Genomic DNA, 20,339 nt, shown 5'->3' with positions numbered 1-20,339 from the left:
TGTGCTATCCTGTCTCCAAGACGACGCAGGAGAGGCCTAGGAGGCCCAGGGCACCCTAACCTATTCTGGGCAGTGAGCCAGAGGAGGGGTGTCTGTGGAAGGGACTTTCAGCAGTGACTGAATTAACAAGAGTCTAGGCAGAGGAGATGTGTGCAAGGGCTCAAAGTGGGAGAGGGCAGCATGTTCCAGGAACTGAGTGCAATGGGATTAGAATGCAGGGAGAAGCGGCCAAGCTGGGGAGGGGATCGTGTCAGAGCATGAGAGCCTCTTCCCTCAGAGCAACGGGAAGCCAGGGGGTCACTGCACAGGAGGCTGCCCCATCATCACTCTGCCTCTGGGCAGAGCGTAGATCGGAGGTGGCAGGCGTGGACTGCAGGTGGGGTTGGCTCTTAATTTCAATTTTCAGAATCAGCTTAGAGAGCAACAGTTCTCATCTGAGAATTGCACGCACCTCTGGGGCCATTTGGAAATGTGTGGAAATAATTTGGGTTGTTGCTGTCACTGCAGATGTCAAAACCCCAGCCGTGTGAGGCATGGCCCCCCACAAAGGCAGAACTGTCCTCTTCTAAATGCCAAGGGGTCCCATACTGGGAAATCCTGCCATTGGCAAGGCACTGAAGGCTTCACTGGAGGAATATAAATGTTTTAAGCCATGACCGTGTAAAAGCAATTGTACAGCTGAGAGAATTGAGGGGTGAAGCGGGCAAGCAAGGTGAGGGGAAATAGAGGGGTGAAAATGCACTCACTGCACATAGTGGGATGTCAAGGGACACTACCTAAAGTTTATGGAACCAAAAATAGATGGCTAGGTGTATTAAAGTTACAAAGGGAACCAAGAGAAAAGTTAAAAATATAACTAAAAATTGTGAGGAGGAGAGAAAACAAAAGGAAATAGTGTAAATAAGCTAAATTTCTTACCTTTCATAGCAGGGAGTCAGCAGATACTGCTAAGGTTAATGAAGCGAGAAATGAGGTGGAAATAGAATATTTAGAATTACAGAGGAAGGCATCAGAAAATCAGGAAAACCCTTTAGAAAAAGGAGTAGAAGTGGAGTTTGAGTTCAGGGGTGCTTAAGGGAAACTCTGGCTTTTCATCTTGTCCCTTCTCTGAGATACCATTTGTATGTTTGTTTCCACCTGTATGTGTTCCATAAGTCAGTGAACTTTAGTTTCCTGCCTTACTCAAGGCTGCCTCTATGGATGTCAAATGGTTCTCTCACTCTCTGAGCTGGTTCTGTTTAGAAGGGACCCGCCAAAAACTACTGGCCACCTTCAGATACGTGTCCAGAGTTTCCTGGCATTGAACTGTACCTACCGTCTCCTCACCTGCACTGGGGCCAAATCCCTGAATAGGCTATAAGAACTTCTCCGCCCCCACTGGGTCTAGATCCAGTTTTCCTGAAGTGGCTGGGGAGGGTCTCTGTGGTCACTGGGAGGGCTGGAAGTCAGCCAAAGAAGAAAGGGCAAATTCTCTGGGGCACCCTTATTTGCTGGGGGGCTTGCTCCCATTCCATGGAAGTCAGGTAAGAGCAGAGACTCACTCTGACGAGCCGGAAGATTACTAACACCCATGTTTTGTGAGTAGCAGGTGGGGGGAGGGTTGGAGGCAGGGAGGGAGGGCTAAGCGTTGGGGAGAAGGGAGGAGTGGGGTGAGGCACGAGCAGGAGTTAGAATCCAGCATGGCCTGAACGTTAACCCTCCGAACACCAGCTCAGCTGGGCCTCTATTAATCACTATTTTTTATATGTCCAATTGGTAGAACTACTCCTCTACTTTTCTATATAGCCCTTCTGTGAGACAGTGAGATTGTACTGTTGGTAGTTATTTTACATATCTGTATCTTAATGTTCTATCATCTGTGATCTCATTCTCAGAAGTAGGATCTGAGCCTCATTCATCTTTATATGCCCTGCACTGAGCATATACCTAATAAATTATGGTTGAATTAAGGAATAAATAAATGAATGAATAAAGTCAAATAAATGAATGAAATGTTTATTATATTCTCCTTTTTTTAAAACGTTAGCAACAGAGGGTGTGGAGTACAACAAAAATTCTCTTATTTTCTGGTGCATCCCTGATTATGTGGGTCTGATGCATGTTTGCTCTGTGTGTGTGTGTGTTGCCATAACTACTTGAGAGAGTTAAATAAATGGTAATGGGGAAAGAATGTAAACCTTTGGGATCCCTAAGAGGTGCAGGGAAGGACTAAGAGATCAAAGAGGAAATGCAAAAATGCTGCAAATGTGAGATGACATTTACAGAAAGATAGTCTCATTCAGGAAATGTTTGGAACTGGCTAGGAAATAGGCTTAAAAAACATAAGCCTAGGCTAGGAGTTGGAACTCGGCGCCAGAAACATCAATTTGTTTCCTCTGTTGCTCAGGGGGATGAGCCAAATAGCTCAGTTTAGTCAGGTGACCAAAATACGATGGGATTAAGAAGGGGATGCCTACAACAACCTATTTAGTCAGCATGAAAACAATAACATCAGTGCTTATAAGATTGTGATAAAACTTGTGTGCTTATATTCTGCTACAGGTATCATAAATTGGTTTGACCCTTTTAGAAATCAGTAAGTCAGGGAGGCTGCCATGTCATTATAATCATAATTTCTTCTTGCCTAGCAATGAAAAAGAACTTTGTAAATATTTTCAAAGATCTTTGATTAATCATTGTAAAGATTTAATCATGCTTTGGTGGGTATTCCAATGAACTAAGAGTAACCAAGCAACATTATGATGGGAATGGTGTACAAAATTTCTTTAACAGGAGGTTATAGACAAAGCTATGGTTCTGTCCAGATGGTTATAGCTAAGAGAAGTTTGGGCCATTAATGTTTATGAAGAAGGTTCTACAGCTCTGCTAGGCATGTATCTTCCCCTGGGGAGCCTGGACTTTGGGTAATTCCTAGTTAATGAACATGATCAACTGACCCATCCATTCTTCAGTGATATCTATTGAGCTCCCATTGTGTGAGGCATCTGTTTGTAGGAAGGGACCTTCTTTTAGCTTCTTTTTTGCACAGAAGGTACATGAGAGAGATCTTCTGACCAACCGACAGATGAAACAAAATGGATTTTCCCATTCTAATTTCATCTGGGTTAGTTGACAGAATTTATTGTACCTGTAAAGCTTAAGTTTAAGCTTATGAGTTGTAAAATTCAGGAGATCACAGTTTTCTTTTGTATTTTCCCCACAATGAAGATCTCTGTTTTCTTATTGCTATCAAATACTCTGCTGATGGTTCCATTGTTTAAATTCTCTCTGTCTGGGTTGGCTCTCATATTTTACTGAGTTTCCCCATCCTGTGTTCAGCTAGAGGTTTAGGTTGTTGACCTTAAAGCCTCAATGTAGAACCAGGCTCACTGATTTCACATTTTGAAAGTACTAGCATTCGTGTGTGTGTGTGCGCGTGTGCATGCATGTGTGTGTGTGTGTGAATTGTGGCTTCGAACTAAAGTATAGCTGTTGAACTTGGATTATTCACATATTCTCTGTCTTTGGACTATCCTCAAGGAATCTACGGACTAAACAAGCAAACTCCCTAGGTGACCATGACTCTGAGAGACAGAAAACTGAAAAGAACTGAAGGATATAACTCGCGCATGGCTGTGGACAGGGTGTGGGAGTGGGGCTCTCATCTTGAACAGAAGAAAAACAACGCATCACCAGTTGAATATAATTAAACAGAAATTCACTAACCCACTTTAGCAACTGAAAACTGCAGAAATGTTCTACTGTACCTTGGTAGGCATGGGCTTCTTAAAGGTGATTTCAGCTTGCATCCAAACGCCCCTTGGGGACTCCAGCACAGACCAGATCTTGTCTTGAACCATGTGGTTCTCTTCAAAGATATAAACCGCTAGGGTGTCACTCATTTTTAAAAACCCATAGATGGCATAGTAAAAACGCAAACAATACTGCAAGTTTCCTGGCAGGGAGGGACCGTAGAGCCTTCCAATGTAGCCAGGCTGAGACGTAAACTTTGTGTTGGCCATCAAGAAATACCCTGCGAATAGGACAAAGCATTCAGTGCATCAGCAATGAAAAACCTAAATAATCCAGCCCAGATTATCAAGTGGGAAAATTTGGTTCAAGCAGTGGAGTTTGCCAACAGAGACTATTTCTACAGGCCTTAACTGATAGAAAGCATTTAAAATATCGAAAATATCTGTGTGACTCTATTGCTAATAAACCTTCTCCATTTTTAAGTAAACCTGTACAGATTTCCCACTGCATATGTCCAGATTCTAGTCATCAATCAGGATTTATATTTCTTTTTTTTTGGCCGTGCCATGGCTTGCAGGATCTTAGTTCCCCGACCAGAGATTGAACCCCAGCCCTCAGCTGTAAAAACATGGAACACTAACCACTGGACCGCCAGGGAATTCCTAGGATTTACACTTTTCATGAAACAAAAAGGATGAAATCATCTTGGGGTTCCCCACTTTTTGGACAACCAACTGACAACCAGACTGAGTAGTACTGAGTCATACAGAACACAAGGCCCAGAGCTGATTTTCCGTCTTACCCCTGCAGTGACCAGTGGAGGGGGAGAGGTTACAGGGCCTGGCAGTCCTTGGGGGGTGATGGGTGGGGGGTGGTTTGTGTATCTGGGCAGAGCTTACTGTTTTGTTCATATGTTAAGCCTGCTCCTAAAAAGCAGCTTTCTAATCAGATAGACCCTCCCAGGTGCTGAAGATCTGATCTTCCCCAATTTCTCCTAAATAACATGAAAAAATAAATCAAGAACCTCCCTTCCCACATGCTCCACCAACCCCATGGTAAACTTAAAACAGTTTACCATGTTAAATTACGTGTCCTATAAAGCCGGGGCAGAAAGAAAAAGAATAATACCTTACTCTTTTTCCTTTCCCTTTTTTGATCCTCCTTCATCAGTTTTCTTTTGGGTGCCTCAGTCTTTGCTATACAGTTTAGTTTTATTTAATCTGGCAAAAGATTCTTTGGTTTTTTCATGAGTGGTGCTATGGACTGAATTATGTCCCCCAAAATTCATATGTTAGAGCTCTAACCCCCAATGTGACTATATTTGGAGATGGGGCCTTTAAGGAGGCAATTAAGGTTAAATGAGATTACAAGGGTGAAGCTTTAACTCTCATGTGACTGGTGTCATAAGAAGAAGAGACAGCAGAGATCTCTCTCTTTCTCTCTCTCTCTCTCCATGTGTACACACATAGGAAAGGCCATGTGAAGACACAATGAGAAGGCGCTTTGGAAAAGGCAGGAAGAGAGATCTCACCAGAAACCAACCCCAATGGTGCCTTGATTTGGGGACTTCTAGCCTCCAGAACTGTGAGAAAATAAATTTCTGTTGTTTAAGTCCGCCAGTCTATGGTATTTGTTACGGCAGCTCAAGCAGACTAACACAGGTGGCCAATACAACAGCCAGAGCAATCTTTTTTTAAACCTAAATTTAATCCCTCTCTTCTCTACTTAGACTCTTTCAATGGCTTCTCATTTCCTTTGTAGTAAAATCCCAGTTGCTTACTCTGGCCTGCCACGCCCAAGATCTTCCTCTCTACCTTCATTTTCCTTCACCCTCCTCCCCACGGTGCAGCCACTCTAATCTTCTAATTCCTGCAAGTATCCAGTTCTTTCCAAACTCAAAGCCCTCACAGATGCTGATTCCTCTGCCTGGGCTGCTCCTGCATCCACACATAAAAGCCACAAAGATAAACTCCCCACCCAAAATGTGGTTCCTTATTCTCTCTCAGAGGTCACTCTTCGTGTCTCAGCACACTCCACAACTGGTAATCTTGAGTCTATTTACGTATATGTTTGTTTAGGGTTTCTCTTGCCCATTGAAATGACGGTCAGCCAGCAAGGGTGGGATACATACCTGATTTGTTCGCTATTGTATCCCCCAGGGGTTAGGCTGGCCAGGGTCAGAATAGGTTTTTATTCTGTAATTCTACAAGCTAGCCAACCCCTAAGCAAAGAATACAAAATTACAAGTATGAAATTGCAAGGGCCCCGTGAAAGTGAGGGGCCCTGAAACAAGCTTCATCAGCTTTCTGGTAAGTCACCCCCGTGCCCAGTATATAAATAATTGTTGAATAAATGAATTAGACACTAACCCCTTGAGAATAAGCTCTTTCCACCAGTCTCTACTGGAGTGGGCTTCACAAGGGCTCCCTTTACCGAGATAGGTAATCCTTACATAAGGGGAGCTCAAACTGATTTCTAAGAGCTCCTTGTAGGTCCATCCAAAATTTCCCAACAGCTGTGATAGCTTTCATGCCCCACTATATATTATTTATTGCAATAAAACACACATAACATAAAATTTACCATTTTAACCATTTAAAGCGTACAATTCAGTGGCATTTAGCACTTTCACAATGCTGCACAGCCACCACTATCTACTTCCAGAATATTTTCATCACCTCAAAGGGAAACGCTATACCCATTAAACAGTCACTTCCCATCCCTCTCCCCAGCTCCTGGCAACCACTAATCTGCTTTCTGTTTCTATGGCTTTGCCTCTTCTGGATGTTTCATATAATTGGAATCTAATAGCTTTTTAAAGGTACTTCTCCATCTAAAGTGAAGAGCAAGATAATTTCCAAAGGTTTGACTATTTAATTAACTGGTAAATACTCCTGCTAGCACAGCAGCTTGCATTCCAGTTTTGAAAAATGGCCAGACACGAGGTTACCTATTGTCTTTGCTTCTTCACAGCTGCTCCCACACCCACCTCCCTTTTTCAAGCTGGTGTCCTGGTGAGAACGGCTGGCGAATGGAGATGAATACTACCCGCTCCCAACCCCCAACATGACATCCCACACAACAGACTCTGATTTACCTAAGCCTGAAGTGTGGTCTCCCGCCCGATGCATGTTTGGTTTTACTTTCACTCGGGTCCAGCCTGGACCTTCTTTGTCTTGGTAAAAGTTGCAGAGATCGTCCTCAAAATTGCAGCTTGCTTCTACGGCACTAAAAGGACGTTCTGAGCAAAGGAGAATCAAAGTTAAAGTGAGCCAAACCCAAGGATCTCAAACGACTACATTAACTGATTGACAAATGTGTACACATTTGTACCAGGGGAGCTCAGAGAAGTAACACACAACAAAAATATTTTTACCCTAGTGGCATGCTGACAGGTTAGCATCAAATCCACATTTCAGCATGACAGTAAAATTGATCTTTTCCTCCCTAAAGGGATGGAAAGAAGGAGCTCTGTTCACATTCTCTACAAAAATGAAGTACCAGACTTCAAAAGAAATTTCCTTTCTTGATTAAAGACTGAAAGCATTTATTCACATACTTCTTCACAATTTAAAATTCATTAATACAAAATTAAAAAGAAAAAGTAAGGATTTTATAGAATTCTTAATTTCTTTCTGACAGATATTTCAGAAATAATATTTTCTAGAAATAGTTTTCCTTTGTTGATCAATCTCTGTGTCAGAAGCACAGCCACTGTCTATTTATAATTGACATTAGTAGTAAGAGCTGATCTGCTGGAAGAGGATCATTACTCAGGATAAATCACACTGCTCAAACAGTCACACCAATTCTGTCACCCGTTCTGATACTATTTCGGCTTTTGCTGAGTTCTGGTGTCACTTACTCTGGTCTATAAACATCACCTCATCCCAGATTGCCTGGAGGAAAGGGAACATAAAAGATTTCTGCTCTTTCAAGAATGATGTGGTACGAGCAACAAGTAACTGTAAACCTCACTGTTCAGATTGCCCTCTGTGTCCAGAGGAGACGTGACTGCAGCGGTTTGGGACACATTCAGTGTAGCCAAGTGTAATCTTGTTCTGCACACTGACAGAACCTTTTAGGGCCAGAGACAGCACTGTTTTGAATAAGCGGAAAATCACTTCTAGAGAAACACTTGAGTTCTAGGTGCAGAGATGTGATGAAACAAAAAGCTGTTTAGGGACAGAGACTCAATTTGTTAATTTTCAAAGTAAGAAAACATTCCAGTGGGCTGAGGAGCTGGCCTGGATAAAGGGGATGAGAGACACATGACAACCAAATGCTACAAGGGGTCCAAGATTCCATCTTGGTCCAGAAAAACAAATACCTATAGAAGACTTTATTGGCGCAATTGGTGAAATTAGTATATGGACTATAGGTTAATTGATAATATTGTATCAGTGTTAAGTTTCCTGAACTTTATAATTATTCCATAGCATGTTGGAGGATGTCTTTGGTTTTAGAAAATACCCACTGACGTATTTAGTGGTGAAAGGACATAATATCTGCAACCTACCCTTTTTTTCTTTCCTTTTTTTTTTTTTTTGGGGTACGCGGGCCTCTCACTGCTTTGGCCTCTCCCGCTGCGGAGCACAGGCTCCGGATGCGCAGGCTCAGCGGCCATGGCTCACGGGCCCAGCCGCTCCGCGGCATGTGGGATCTTCCCGGACAGGGGCACGAACCCACATCCCCGGCATCGGCAGGCGGACTCTCAACCACTGCGCCACCAGGGAAGCCCTGCAACCTACTCTTAAATGGTTGATAAAACAAACGTGGCAAAATGTTAAACGTTTGTAGACCTGGGTAGAGAGTATACGGGAGTTTTTTAACATATTCTTGCAAATTTTGTCTGAGTTTAAAATAATACTGGAGAGTTTTTTTTTTTTTTTTTAAACATCTTTATTGGGGTATAATTGCTTTACAATGGTGTGTTAGTTTCTGCTTTACAACAAAGTGAATCAGCTATACATATACATATGTTCCCATATGTCTTCCCTCTTGCGTCTCCCTCCCTCCCACTCTCCCCATCCCACCCTTCCAGGCTGTCACAAAGCACCGAGCTAATATCCCTGTGCCTTGTGGCTGCTTCCCTCCAGCTATCTACCTTACTACGTTTGTTAGTGTGTATATGTCCATGACTCTCTCTCGCCCTGTCAAAACTCACCCTTCCCCCTCCCCATATCCTTAAGTCCGTTCTCCAGTAGGTCTGCATCTTTATTCCTATCTTACCCCTAGGTTCTTCATGACATTTTTTTCCCTTAAATTCCATATATATGTGTTAGCATACGGTATTTGTCTTTTTCTTTCTGACTTACTTCACTCTGTATGACAGATTCTAGGTCTATCCATCTCATTACAAATAGCTCAATTTCATTTCTTTTTAAGGCTGAGTAATATTCCATTGTGTATATGTGCCACATCTTCTTTATCCATTCATCCGATGATGGGCGCTTAGGTTGTTTCCATGTACTGGCTATTGTAAATAGAGCTGCAATGAACATTTTGGTACATGACTCTCTTTGAATTTTGGTTTTCTCAGGGTATATGCCAAGTAGTGGGATTGCTGGGTCATATGGTAATTCTATTTGTAGTTTTTTAAGGAACCTCCATACTGTTCTCCACAGTGGCTGAACCAATTCACATTCCCACCAGCAGTGCAAGAGTGTCCCCTTTTCTCCACACCCTCTCCAGCATTCATTGTTTCTAGATTTTTTGATGATGGCCATTCTGACTGGTGTGAGATGATATCTCATTGTAGTTTTGATTTGCATTTCTCTAATGATTAATGATGTTGAGCATTCTTTCATGTGTTTGTTGGCATTCTGTATATCTTCTTTGGAGAAATGTCTATTTAGGTCTTCTGCCCATTTTTGGATGGGGTTGTTTGTTTTTTTGTTATTGAGCTGCATGAGCTGCTTGTAAATTTTGGAGATTAATCCTTTGTCAGTTGCTTCATTTGCAAATGTTTTCTCCCATTCTGAGGGTTGTCTTTTGGTCTTGGTTATGGTTTCCTTTGCTGTGCAAAAGCTTTGAAGTTTCATTAGGTCCCATTTGTTTATTTTTGTTTTTATTTCCATTACTCTAGGAGGTGGGTCAGAAAGGATCTTGCTGTGATTTATGTCATAGAGTGTTCTTCCTATGTTTTCTTCTATGAGTTTGATAGTTTCTGGCCTTACATTTAGGTCTTTAATCCATTTTGAGCTTATTTTTGTGTATGGTGTTAGGGAGTGATCTAATCTCATACTTTTACATGTACCTGTCCAGTTTTCCCAGCACCATTTATTGAAGAGGCTGTCCTTTCTCCACTGTACATTCCTGCCTCCTTTATCAAAGATAAGGTGTCCATATGTGCGTGGGTTTATCTCTGGGCTTTCTATCCTGTTCCACTGATCTATCTTTCTGTTTTTGTGCCAGTACCATACTGTCTTGATTACTGTTGCTTTGTAATATAGTCTGAAGTCAGGGAGCCTTATTCCTCCAGCTCCTTTTTTCGTTCTCAAGATTGCTTTGGCTATTCGGGGTCTTTTGTGTTTCCATACAAATTGCGAAATTTTTTGTTCTAGTTCTGTGAAAAATGCCAGTGGTAGTTTGATAGGGATTGCATTGAATCTGTAGATTGCTTTGGGTAGTAGAGTCATTTTCACAATGTTGATTCTTCCCATCCAAGAACATGGTATATCTCTCCATCTATTTGTATCATCTTTAATTTCTTTCATCAGTGTCTTATAATTTTCTGCATACAGGTCTTTCGTATCCTTAGGTAGGTTTATTCCTAGATATTTTATTCTTTTTGTTGCAATGGTAAATGGGAGTGTTTTCTTGATTTCACTTTCAGATTTTTCATCATTAGTATATAGGAATGCCAGAGATTTCTGTGCATTAATTTTGTATCCTGCTACTTTACCAAATTCATTGATTAGCTCTAGTAGTTTTCTGGTAGCATCTTTAGGATTCTCTATGTATAGTATCATGTCATCTGCAAACAGTGACAGCTTTACTTCTTCTTTTCCGATTTGGATTCCTTTTATTTCCTTTTCTTCTCTGATTGCTGTGGCTAAAACTTCCAAAACTATGTTGAATAAGAGTGGTGAGAGTGGGCAACCTTGTCTTGTTCCTGATCTTAGTGGAAATGCTTTCAGTTTTTCACCATTGAGGATGATCTGAAGAGTTTTAAAATGCTAAATTAAAAAGAAAAGTGACTAGCACCACGTTACAAAGAGAGAACAGAAAGAAAATGCTCCTATAGCAAGTATACAAGGAGAGGACCCTGATGAGCCAGATAGGAAAGGAAGAGAATTCTCAGTGCTCTGAGACTGGTGGGTTAACCCACACACTGCTCTGTCTGACTCCGTCAGCATCATGGTGACTCTTTAAGCTGCGAAGATAAAGTCATGAAGGTATTCATTTGAAAATGAATATGACATCATACAAACAAGGATCCTTTGATATTCCCCCATGGAGATCTGAGCCCATGGGAAACCCCACTATGGTCTCCAGTCTTGGTCACCCCTCTGCCACCTGGTAATGAAAAAGCAGATGGGAATTCAGATCTACAGCTGGCCATCCAGCTCAGAAAATGGTGTGGCACTCACTCCCAAAAGCCATGCATAAAGAGAATGGAAAGTCAGTGAAATTATTCATCAGGAATACATCCTAAGGAATATACACCTGGGCATCCACAACAGAACCATAACCCATTTCCTAGGTGTGTGGGAGGGGGTGAGAGGTGGTATTAAAACTTGAAAGTAAGCAAGCCTCTGTTGTCTCCACAGTGACAAGCTGAGTCACACAGAGAAGATTTTTCTGAGGTTGCAATTATATTATTTTGCTAAACACTTAGCCTGAGCAATGGATTTTTCTGGGGTCCTAAGAAGGTCTGATAAAAAGAAAACCTCAAAAGCATAACTAAAAGCCTAAATCTTTTTCACCCAGAATGCTTCTTCTAGCGTGAGATAGTATCTAATTACTGAAGATGAGGCCAGAGGGCCTATGTGTGACCTAAAATGAGCTCCCCGAAGATCTGGGGTGAACGAAGAGCCTTTGCTTCAGGCTTGTTTCAGAAGCATGAGTCCAGTGGCAATCACAATTGTATTTGGGGAGTGTTAATGACATACTTGAAGCACAGGGAGGAACCGGAGAAAACTCAAGTCCCTGAGCATCAGCTGATCATCCCTGCCCCATCCAAAAAGAGAAAGAAAGTCTCTCTGAGCATCACAGTGTACGATTTTGTTAATTACTTGATTTCTGACATTTGAACTTCTTAGAATCAGGAGGCTCTGAAGGTATACTACTCAGGTAGAGGGTGTTGCGGTTTGAGATGAATGGTTAGGAGTATTTCTCATCTTTTCCTCTGCTTCATAGAGTTCATGGAGATGAACTCGGTATCAGTCCTCGAGATCTAAGAGGCTTATCAGCCCCTGTAGTGCTAGAGAGACTTTGGGCGTGGTGCTCTTTAGGCTGCTAAACTTGCACAGTAGTTCTTATTTTAGCACAAGCCAGTCCAAAAGCAAGCTGGGACAGCTCAAGGCTGGCGAGGGAAGAGAGTGAGTGGGAACTACCACCAGACTGAGGAATCATGATGGAGCAGACTGGGCCACTGATCAGGCTGTGGAGATCTCTGAGGGCCTCTGAGCTAAGGAAGACTGTCACACCTTCGGCTGTAACCTACACAACAACTGGAGCCAGGTTTCCAATTAGACAAGAGGTCTGGGCAGTGTGTTGTTGATGAATGGTCAATATTGGGACTTAGGCCCAGGTAGACATCCTTTCAGATGTATATCCATGAGTGTCAGGATCCTCCCAGACCCTGGCCTGGGTGTGGGGCGAACCCAAGCCCAGAGAGTTAGTTAGGTCTGCATATGGCACAGCCTGGAGCGCTCAGTTTGGGAGTTGGGCATTAAGGGAGGATTCCTAGAAGTGAATGGAATCAACTGTTAGGCATTCAAGGACTTACAGACTAAGAGGAGAGCTTATTCCTGTGATCTAGATTCTAGGCTAAATGTGGCGGTAGATGGGGAGTTTGTGGGTGGAAAAGGCTTGGAAAGGGAAGTGTGGTAACTCAAGTTGGGGGGATGGGGTAAGGTCTCACTGTCCTCTGGAAGCACCCTGGGGGACTATTTGGGGCGGGGGTGTTGGCGCAGTAGCAAGCCACTGGTGCTTAATACCTGCTACTCTGAGATAGGTCTCAGGTCTGGGAAACTGGATTAACTCTAAGAGCAACCAGATGGTGGGAACAAGATGCTTCATATGTTGAAATAATTCCTGTCTCAGCTTACTAGGGAGATGAGGGAAGAAACCACCAGATCCAGCTGGGAAAAGCAGAGACAACAAGTCTGAAGCTAACCAAGATAAAGAAAAAAATGTTGGCACCTGTTTCGAAACAGAAGGCCATAAACTATTTGTGAAATGCAAGAGGAAGTATGAAAACCAGAGGGTTCAGCTTCTAAGACTCAGAATCTGGCCCACAGCTGCTTAATGAAGGGCATAAAGCAGGCTCCAGCTTACACATTCATCAAAGCAGTGCCCTTTGCTGGTTCTCTTTGGTTTCAATCTGACCCCCTGTTCTCTAGGGGAATGGATGGGAATATTTTGAAAATTAAGTAAATATTAGGTCTAATGACTAAGCATTTTCTGTGTGCCATACTCTGCTAAGGCTGTCACAGACACTATTAACTCATCATTCACCCCGACACCTCTATGAAACAGATTCTTCCATCCCTGTCCCATAAAGGTGAAAACAGAGTCTCAGAGAGGTTAATTAACAAAGGTTACACAGCTTGTAAATGGCAGAGTAGGGATGTGAGTCCAAAAGGCTGGCTCTCAAGCATAACACTTTGATCATGTAATTAAACCATTTTAAAGCAAAGTTGGTATGTTGGGAAGTTCTGAAGACCAATACAGGACCTTGGTTAACTTTATATAAGAATGTGAATCCCCGGTGGTCCTTACGGAGGGAGGGTCTGGGCTGGATTTTACAGACTGAAGGGTCACCAACTCTCTTAATAAGCGGTCCTTATTTTGCTGGAATCTTTCTTTTCTTTTCACCAGTCAGTGGGAAAGAGCTCACATATATTCTATATATTTTTAAAGGGGAGAACGTTTCTAAACATTCCTTCTAAGGTGGCCTAGTAGATTCTATCATCTTCCAGCTGCCGCTTCACCCCACCTGCTACCCAGTAGAGATGCTGAATAAATACCTCTTCTCCCATATGTATAACTTGGAAATATAGAAAAAAGTTCAGTGTAAGTGCCCAGTGACTGAGAAGACGAACTTTCTGAAAGTAATCACAAAGATGTTGTAAAACTACTATTAACATCACTGAAATATTAACTGATGGAATTAGGGAGTAATCAGATTTAGAGAAGTAAAACAATTTTGCTTTCTGTGTTCTGTGAAATTTAGAGACTCTTTTAATTTTTGATTACAGCTGGATTAAAGCATTTTAATGAAAAAATATAAGTATGTAAATCCAGTCTGGTTCTATCTGTTTCACTAGTTTTTTTAAAAAAAATTAGTCAAAAATAATATTTGGTTTTAGCTAATTAGCAAATTTCTCTGTAATTTGAGGGTAACAGTTTAGCTTGAGTAGAAAACATTCTTTCTCAGTTCCCTTGCATATAGAATATATATTTGAAACCATATTAAAGACTAACTCTACCTTAAGTGAAAGTTGGACTACCAAGGCCAAGTTCAAAAATTTACTTCCCACACTCCAAAACCCAGAATGAGGGCTCCTTAATAAGTTGGATGACCACAGTGTCTCCCTGGGGCCTCTTAAGGAAACAAATTCACTAAAAGTTAAGGTCGACTGCATGTATCTGGGTTATCGTTAATATAGTGTCACCCTTCTTATTCTAAAACATTTGTTTTCTAATTCACTTTGAATCAATTTGTTTCCATAATTTCCCAGAAAGTAAAAATTTCCTCTTTTTCCCAAATACCAAGTTTATGGAAACAAAATTGGCCATGATAAAATAATGTGAGGGTTCACTTAGAGAGATTAAATTGAGTATATATTCTGAGGCCAAAAGCCATCATAGAAATGTATACCAAATACTAACATCTTTAACAGGAGGACATTTAAAAATTAGATTCATAAAAATAGTTTTTTATAAGTTTTTATAATTCTACTCAGTAGATTTTGAGAGTTTTTTCCACCTACTCAGCCACCTGTCTATGGACCCAAGATACCCTTTAAAGAGAAAGATGGAGTGGGAGTGAGTTAGCATTATTTAATTTTAATTTCTTAGTAGGTAGAGAAGATAGAAGCTTCTTAACCCATGACAATTGACCTCTGGTATCAGAAAAATTAGATTCACTCTGTGAGAGAAAAAAAGAGTAATATGCCAGAAAAATGACTATTCGGTTAAATAATTTGTAAGGATAAGAGGAAAAGGTAGGGAAATTAGAAGGAATTAAAGCAAGTCTTGACCACAGGCATCTGTTGAGAAAGGAAAATTCCAGATGTGAGGAAGAAGGAAAAGAGAATGCTTACCTGTCTGATTCTGGCAGGGAACAGGAGAGAAAGAAATATCATCCAGGGCAACATACCCTCCTTTGGGACCATTGAAGGCAACTTCAAAAATAACCTGCAGAGGAGAATGACAATATTGCTACATGTTTATATTTTCTTTTAGGCTTAAGTGCTTGTAACTATGATTTAAAATGGTGTGTCAATCCAGCCAGGTGTATAGGCATTTGGGCAGCTCCCTCCTTAACCCACAGTTTTCTTTTGGGGAGAGTGAATACTAAGCCTTAAGTTGCATTTTATTGGTGGACTCCGCCCTCCGCCCCATCCTGCCCCTTGAGTGTCAAAGTACCTATATCACTTTCTGATAGAAGTACAGAATTGACAATTTGCATTATGAACTTCAATTAAAGAAACAACAGCCTGCTTGCAGAAGGCAGGCTAATTTTGCTGCTGCCTTTCACAGAGACCTAGGCCCCTCCAAGGTCCTTTCCCTTTTTCATACATAAAATTCCATGTCCAGGGCTTCCCTGGTGGCACAGTGGTTGAGAGTCCGCCTGCCGATGCAGGGGACACGGGTTCATGCTCTGGTCCGGGAAGATCCCACATGCCGCGGAGCGGCTGGGCCCATGAGCCATGGCCACTGAGCCTGTGCGTCTGGAGCCCGTGCTCCGCCACGGGAGAGGCCACAACAGTGAGAGGCCCGCGTACCAAAAAAAAAAAAAAAAATCAAGTACTTAAAATTCCATGTCCATCTGGACAAAGATGCAGAGATGATTTCCTGATGCCTAAGTCAGAATCAGGCCCAGAAATCCTATGTACGGATATTAGGATTTCAGCATATCCTGGCATGCTCAAATGGTTAAAGAGAACACGGGGTTGTTAATGAGTTCAGCCCCCTTTAGTTATACTCTCTTCTCTGCCACCAACTGTAACTTTGAGGTCAGTGGACGACTTTCTGCTTGTGACCATGGGGATCAGGTGTGGTGAGCCCAGCGCTCACCTGTGTTGGGAAAACTACCCCAGTGTACAGTCCACTCTGCTGAATTGATAACATGAGAAGATACAGTGTTGAGCAGGGCTGGAAACTCAAGTGCCTACCCGGGCCAGGCAGGTAACGTAAATGTGTGACATGGGTTTGGTCTGATGCAGCAGGGAAGGGTGTGAAATGGGGAGCAAGTCTCATCTAAAGGGGGCAGCTAGTACCCAGCTTCGTCAATTGCTGACATGTGGGAATTTAGGACTAATATGCCTGGATTTACCAAACTGTCAAGAGAACCTGGATCGCTACATTTTTATTTGAAATCTTTGGATTTTTCAATGTTAGCAATTAATTCAAAAACGAAAACAAACATGCAAAACAAAAACAAAGAAACAAACATATACCACTACAGCAGCTAGGCAAATCATCATAGGCTAGATTTGACCCATAGGCGTCTAGTCTTCAACCTCTTCTAAAGAGAATGGTGTCTTGGCAGCAGATAGACCAGAGTTCAAATCCCATTTCTGTTACTTACCAACTAGGTGACCTTGGGGACATAGCTAACCTTCTTGGGACCTCGCTTTTCTTAGTTATAAAATAGGCATTATAACACCTACCTTGTAGGACTGTAGATGCCATTAAATGAGATGCTGTATATACAGATCCTAGCATGGAGTCAGGTGCATAACGAGCTCTGAACTAAATCCATGCCTTTTCCTCCTGGGTGACACCCCCTCCTGAACTCACATTCATGTTTGAGGCTAGTTAGCCACTAAGTAACTCCAGCTTGTCCTCCACTCTAGGTCTCAATTTCTTAATTTTTAAAAAAAGAGTTTGGACAAGACGGTCCCTTTCGGCTTAATGACTATGGTCCTTAGACACCTGGCCTCTGCAAAATCTAAGAGGGGCCCTGGAAGCTCGTCTCTGGCAATACAGGAAGGGCTGAGAACCAAGGAAACAGATGTGGACGAATGAGGAGGGGCTAATTAAGTTTACAGACTCAACACAGGTCTGTGACATCTCGTTTTCAAGGTGCCAGCTGATAAAGCCAACGACAGAATGTGATCTTACTGAACAGTAAGGGAGAATAAGAATATTTCTGATCATAATTGGCAAATCACAGCCTCTGTGCCATTATGTTCTCTCTTGTTCAGAATGAGGGTCTCAAATGTTTTTTTTTCCTTTTAAAAATTCACTTGAGAATATGGGGACCTTAAATTCTCTGATTTCCACAGGATAAATTTCTTTGCCCCCGCAATTACCAAGAGCAAATAATCCCGGCGTAATGAGTCCCGACTGCTAGGGCAAAATCACACACGTGTGACCCAAAAGGATAGGTATTGAAGTTTAGTGGTGAACTTAAGCAGTAAACAGACACTGTAACTTTTCAAGCATTGATTAAAAAGAAAATTCAGCAAAGTCTCACTCATCTAAACGTTGCCCCGGGAGTTTATGGTTGGATGAAAGGAATTTGCAAAGACGACGCCTTCACTGTGCGTGTGACTCATTTGACTTTAACAGAAGGAAAATTTTCTGAAGCAGTATGTGTATTTCTTTTCCTCCTTGTAACCCAAACTCACAGAAAATTTTCCACTGGGCTGCAAGAGCCAGTCAAGCCCTGGTTAGACTTTGGGATAGGAAATAGCACACATACTGCCACAGGCCCCTCTCCGGGGCTGTCTGGGGGAAGGAGAAGGATGGGAAGGGGAGTGGCAGGCACTGGACAGGACACATCAGAAACTGAGACTCAAGCCCAACACTCACTGAAGCTCCACATCAGGTGAGCAGATGGCACCACTGAAAAGCATCCAGAGGATAATCTGCTTCTTTTGCACTCTAAACGGAACTAGGGAAGATATTGCAAAAGCGCAAAGCGAAAGCAGGAGACGTTAAAACCTGTGGGAACTAAGACTCTGCTTAGAGCTCCAGATCTGCAACCACAATGTTGCACCCACTGACTCTAGAGGTCCTAGGGGTCCCTGGACAGAGCTGGCCCTCTTGCTTCAAATTTAGGTCAGATTCAACGCAGGAATTTTTCTCAGTGCCCTGGCACGCACCAGCAGTGTGACCCAGAACAAAACGTCAGACTTCTCGCACTCTCCATCTCCTCCTCTTTCATCTGCAATATGGGGATAATTTTATCTACTTTGTTGGATGGTCATCAGTACTGGACCATCCAACAGACACATACATAGATATGTATTAATATATGTGCTTTGAAAACAGGTCTGCGGGTCTGCATGGATAAACACCAAAATGTTAGTAGCTCTTATCTTTGCAGGGTGTTTTCGTTTGATTTGCCTCTCTGAATTTTCTAATTCTTCTGCACTGGACATTTACCACTCATGTAGCTATAAAGATTTTTAAACCATAAAAAGTTAAAAAACTTTACAGGCCCCCAAGGCTTGTTTCAAATTAGGGCCACAATCATAAGTTTATTTCTGACTTTTATGACATTATTTATACTGTAAAGGAGAAAAGAAGAAAATAAGTCTTTTTTTTTTTTTTTTTTTAATTTAGAGAGAGTATTCCCTCAAGTAAGGGAAACCTTCAGTTGCTGTCAGGAATGGAAGTTCAAGGGGGAGTTTCACGTAGAAGGCGTTTCACTGATCTCCTCTTCTGAACTCACGTGAGCACAGTGCAAGGTTCAGAGGGAGCATGTGCTCAAGAAATCTAGTGGGTTGACTGGCTTTCCCACAGTTGTCCTTACTAAAGAAGTGATAAAGGAGGAAGGTAGAGGGAATAAAGAGGGAGAAAAGTGGAGAAGGCCAAGGAAGGGAAAAGGAAGATTAAGACTGAGACACAGCGGAAAAGAAAGAATGAGTGTGAGACTGTAGTATCTCTCGAATTCCACGCCTGGGTGTGGGTGGCATCCCAGTAGAGCGGCCAGGCCAGGGCACACCTGGCACACCTACCTCCATGGGGTACGGGGCGCTGAACTCCACCTCAGCGAGGTTCCAGTCAGCATTCCCTGGATTGCCGATTTTCCAGATCTCCTCATATAGGCCAGCCACATCCCTCGTATACACGGAGAAGATGCTGTCATTCCCCTGCTGGAGTTGGTAATAAAACAACAAGCAGCCAGACATGGGGGCCGTGGTCACCGGGGAGATGAGCTGTGCTACCTCCTGGTAATGCGTGACGTAAACCGAGTCCACATACATGTAGTGGCCTGAAATCACACAGAGAAAACAGCCTAAGACAGGCGGGCGGAGTCTCAGACACAACTACATGAGCTGGGATGTACTTCAAAATAATCCAGTGGGAGTGGACGAGAGGAAGCGAATGAGTTATTAAGGAAAGAAATTTGGCCACGGGTTGATGAATGTTGCAGCTTGGAGATAAGTAGTGGAGTTCACTGTGCTCTGCTTAATACTAGATAAGCACCATTCTTTTTCTTCCCCTTAATTCTGATTGAAGTAAAACATACATATAGAAACATCAATGTGTCATCTGTAAAGTGTTTGAATTTTTACAAGCTGAACACAGCTGTGAAAAATAAAAGCAGGACATTATCCCAGAAGTCCCCCTCCAACAAGCCTTCTTTGAGTTGGACGGTTTCTAAGAGCATACCAAACATACCATCCGTTCTTAAAATCGCAGTGACCCTCCTGTACCTCTTTCCCATGTACACCAAATGTCGCTGTGTGTTCTTTGAGTGAAACTGATATGAATTCAAACTAGATGACAATTTGTACCTCTTTAATAGAATATGTAGGTCAGTCAACACTGTTGACAGGGTTAGGATTGGGGAAGTTGAACTTGGGACCCCACTCGTGGCAAGGCTTTGGTGGGCTCCGGACCCAAAGGCTGACTGCATTAGAGGCATTTTGGTGAAAGAGAGAAACTGTGAGGCAGAATGGGGAGAGCTTGGATTGGACATTAAGAGAACTGACTTTGAATACTGCTCTATATCTTAGCATCCCTGGGACTTTGAGTAAGTCACTCAATATCTCTGGGCTTCAATTTGTGATCTCTAGAATAAGAATCAAATATTTCTCTCATATGGTTGATCTGAGTATTAAATGAGATTATGTATGTGAAGTGGTTAGCATGTGCCTGGCACACTGTAATTGCCTAACATGATTATAATGAAGTAAAGCAATGCCATTAATGTTTTTAGTACCATGCTTTCCCCAGTATGGTACTATTAT

The 20,339-nt window shown here is 42.3% G+C and overlaps 1 protein-coding gene across 1 annotated transcript in view; it reads right to left on the bottom strand.

Annotated features, from left to right (window-relative positions):
- Positions 1-20,339, bottom strand: part of MAMDC2 (MAM domain containing 2) — a 166,926-nt gene that overhangs the window by 51,313 nt on the left and 95,274 nt on the right. Inside the window, exons 6-9 of the mRNA XM_065878979.1 lie at positions 19,101-19,357; positions 15,231-15,324; positions 6,830-6,973; positions 3,747-4,012 (exon numbers count right to left, since the gene is read on the bottom strand). Of these exons, the coding sequence (XP_065735051.1) occupies positions 3,747-4,012; positions 6,830-6,973; positions 15,231-15,324; positions 19,101-19,357 (761 nt within the window). The remainder of the gene's footprint in view (positions 1-3,746; positions 4,013-6,829; positions 6,974-15,230; positions 15,325-19,100; positions 19,358-20,339) is intronic.

The sequence above is a fragment of the Phocoena phocoena genome, chromosome 6 (genome assembly GCF_963924675.1).
Source record: "Phocoena phocoena chromosome 6, mPhoPho1.1, whole genome shotgun sequence".
Classification (NCBI taxonomy): Eukaryota; Metazoa; Chordata; class Mammalia; order Artiodactyla; family Phocoenidae; genus Phocoena; species Phocoena phocoena.
Note: the sequence above shows the minus strand (reverse complement) of the source record. Positions and strands in the feature narration are given on the sequence as shown.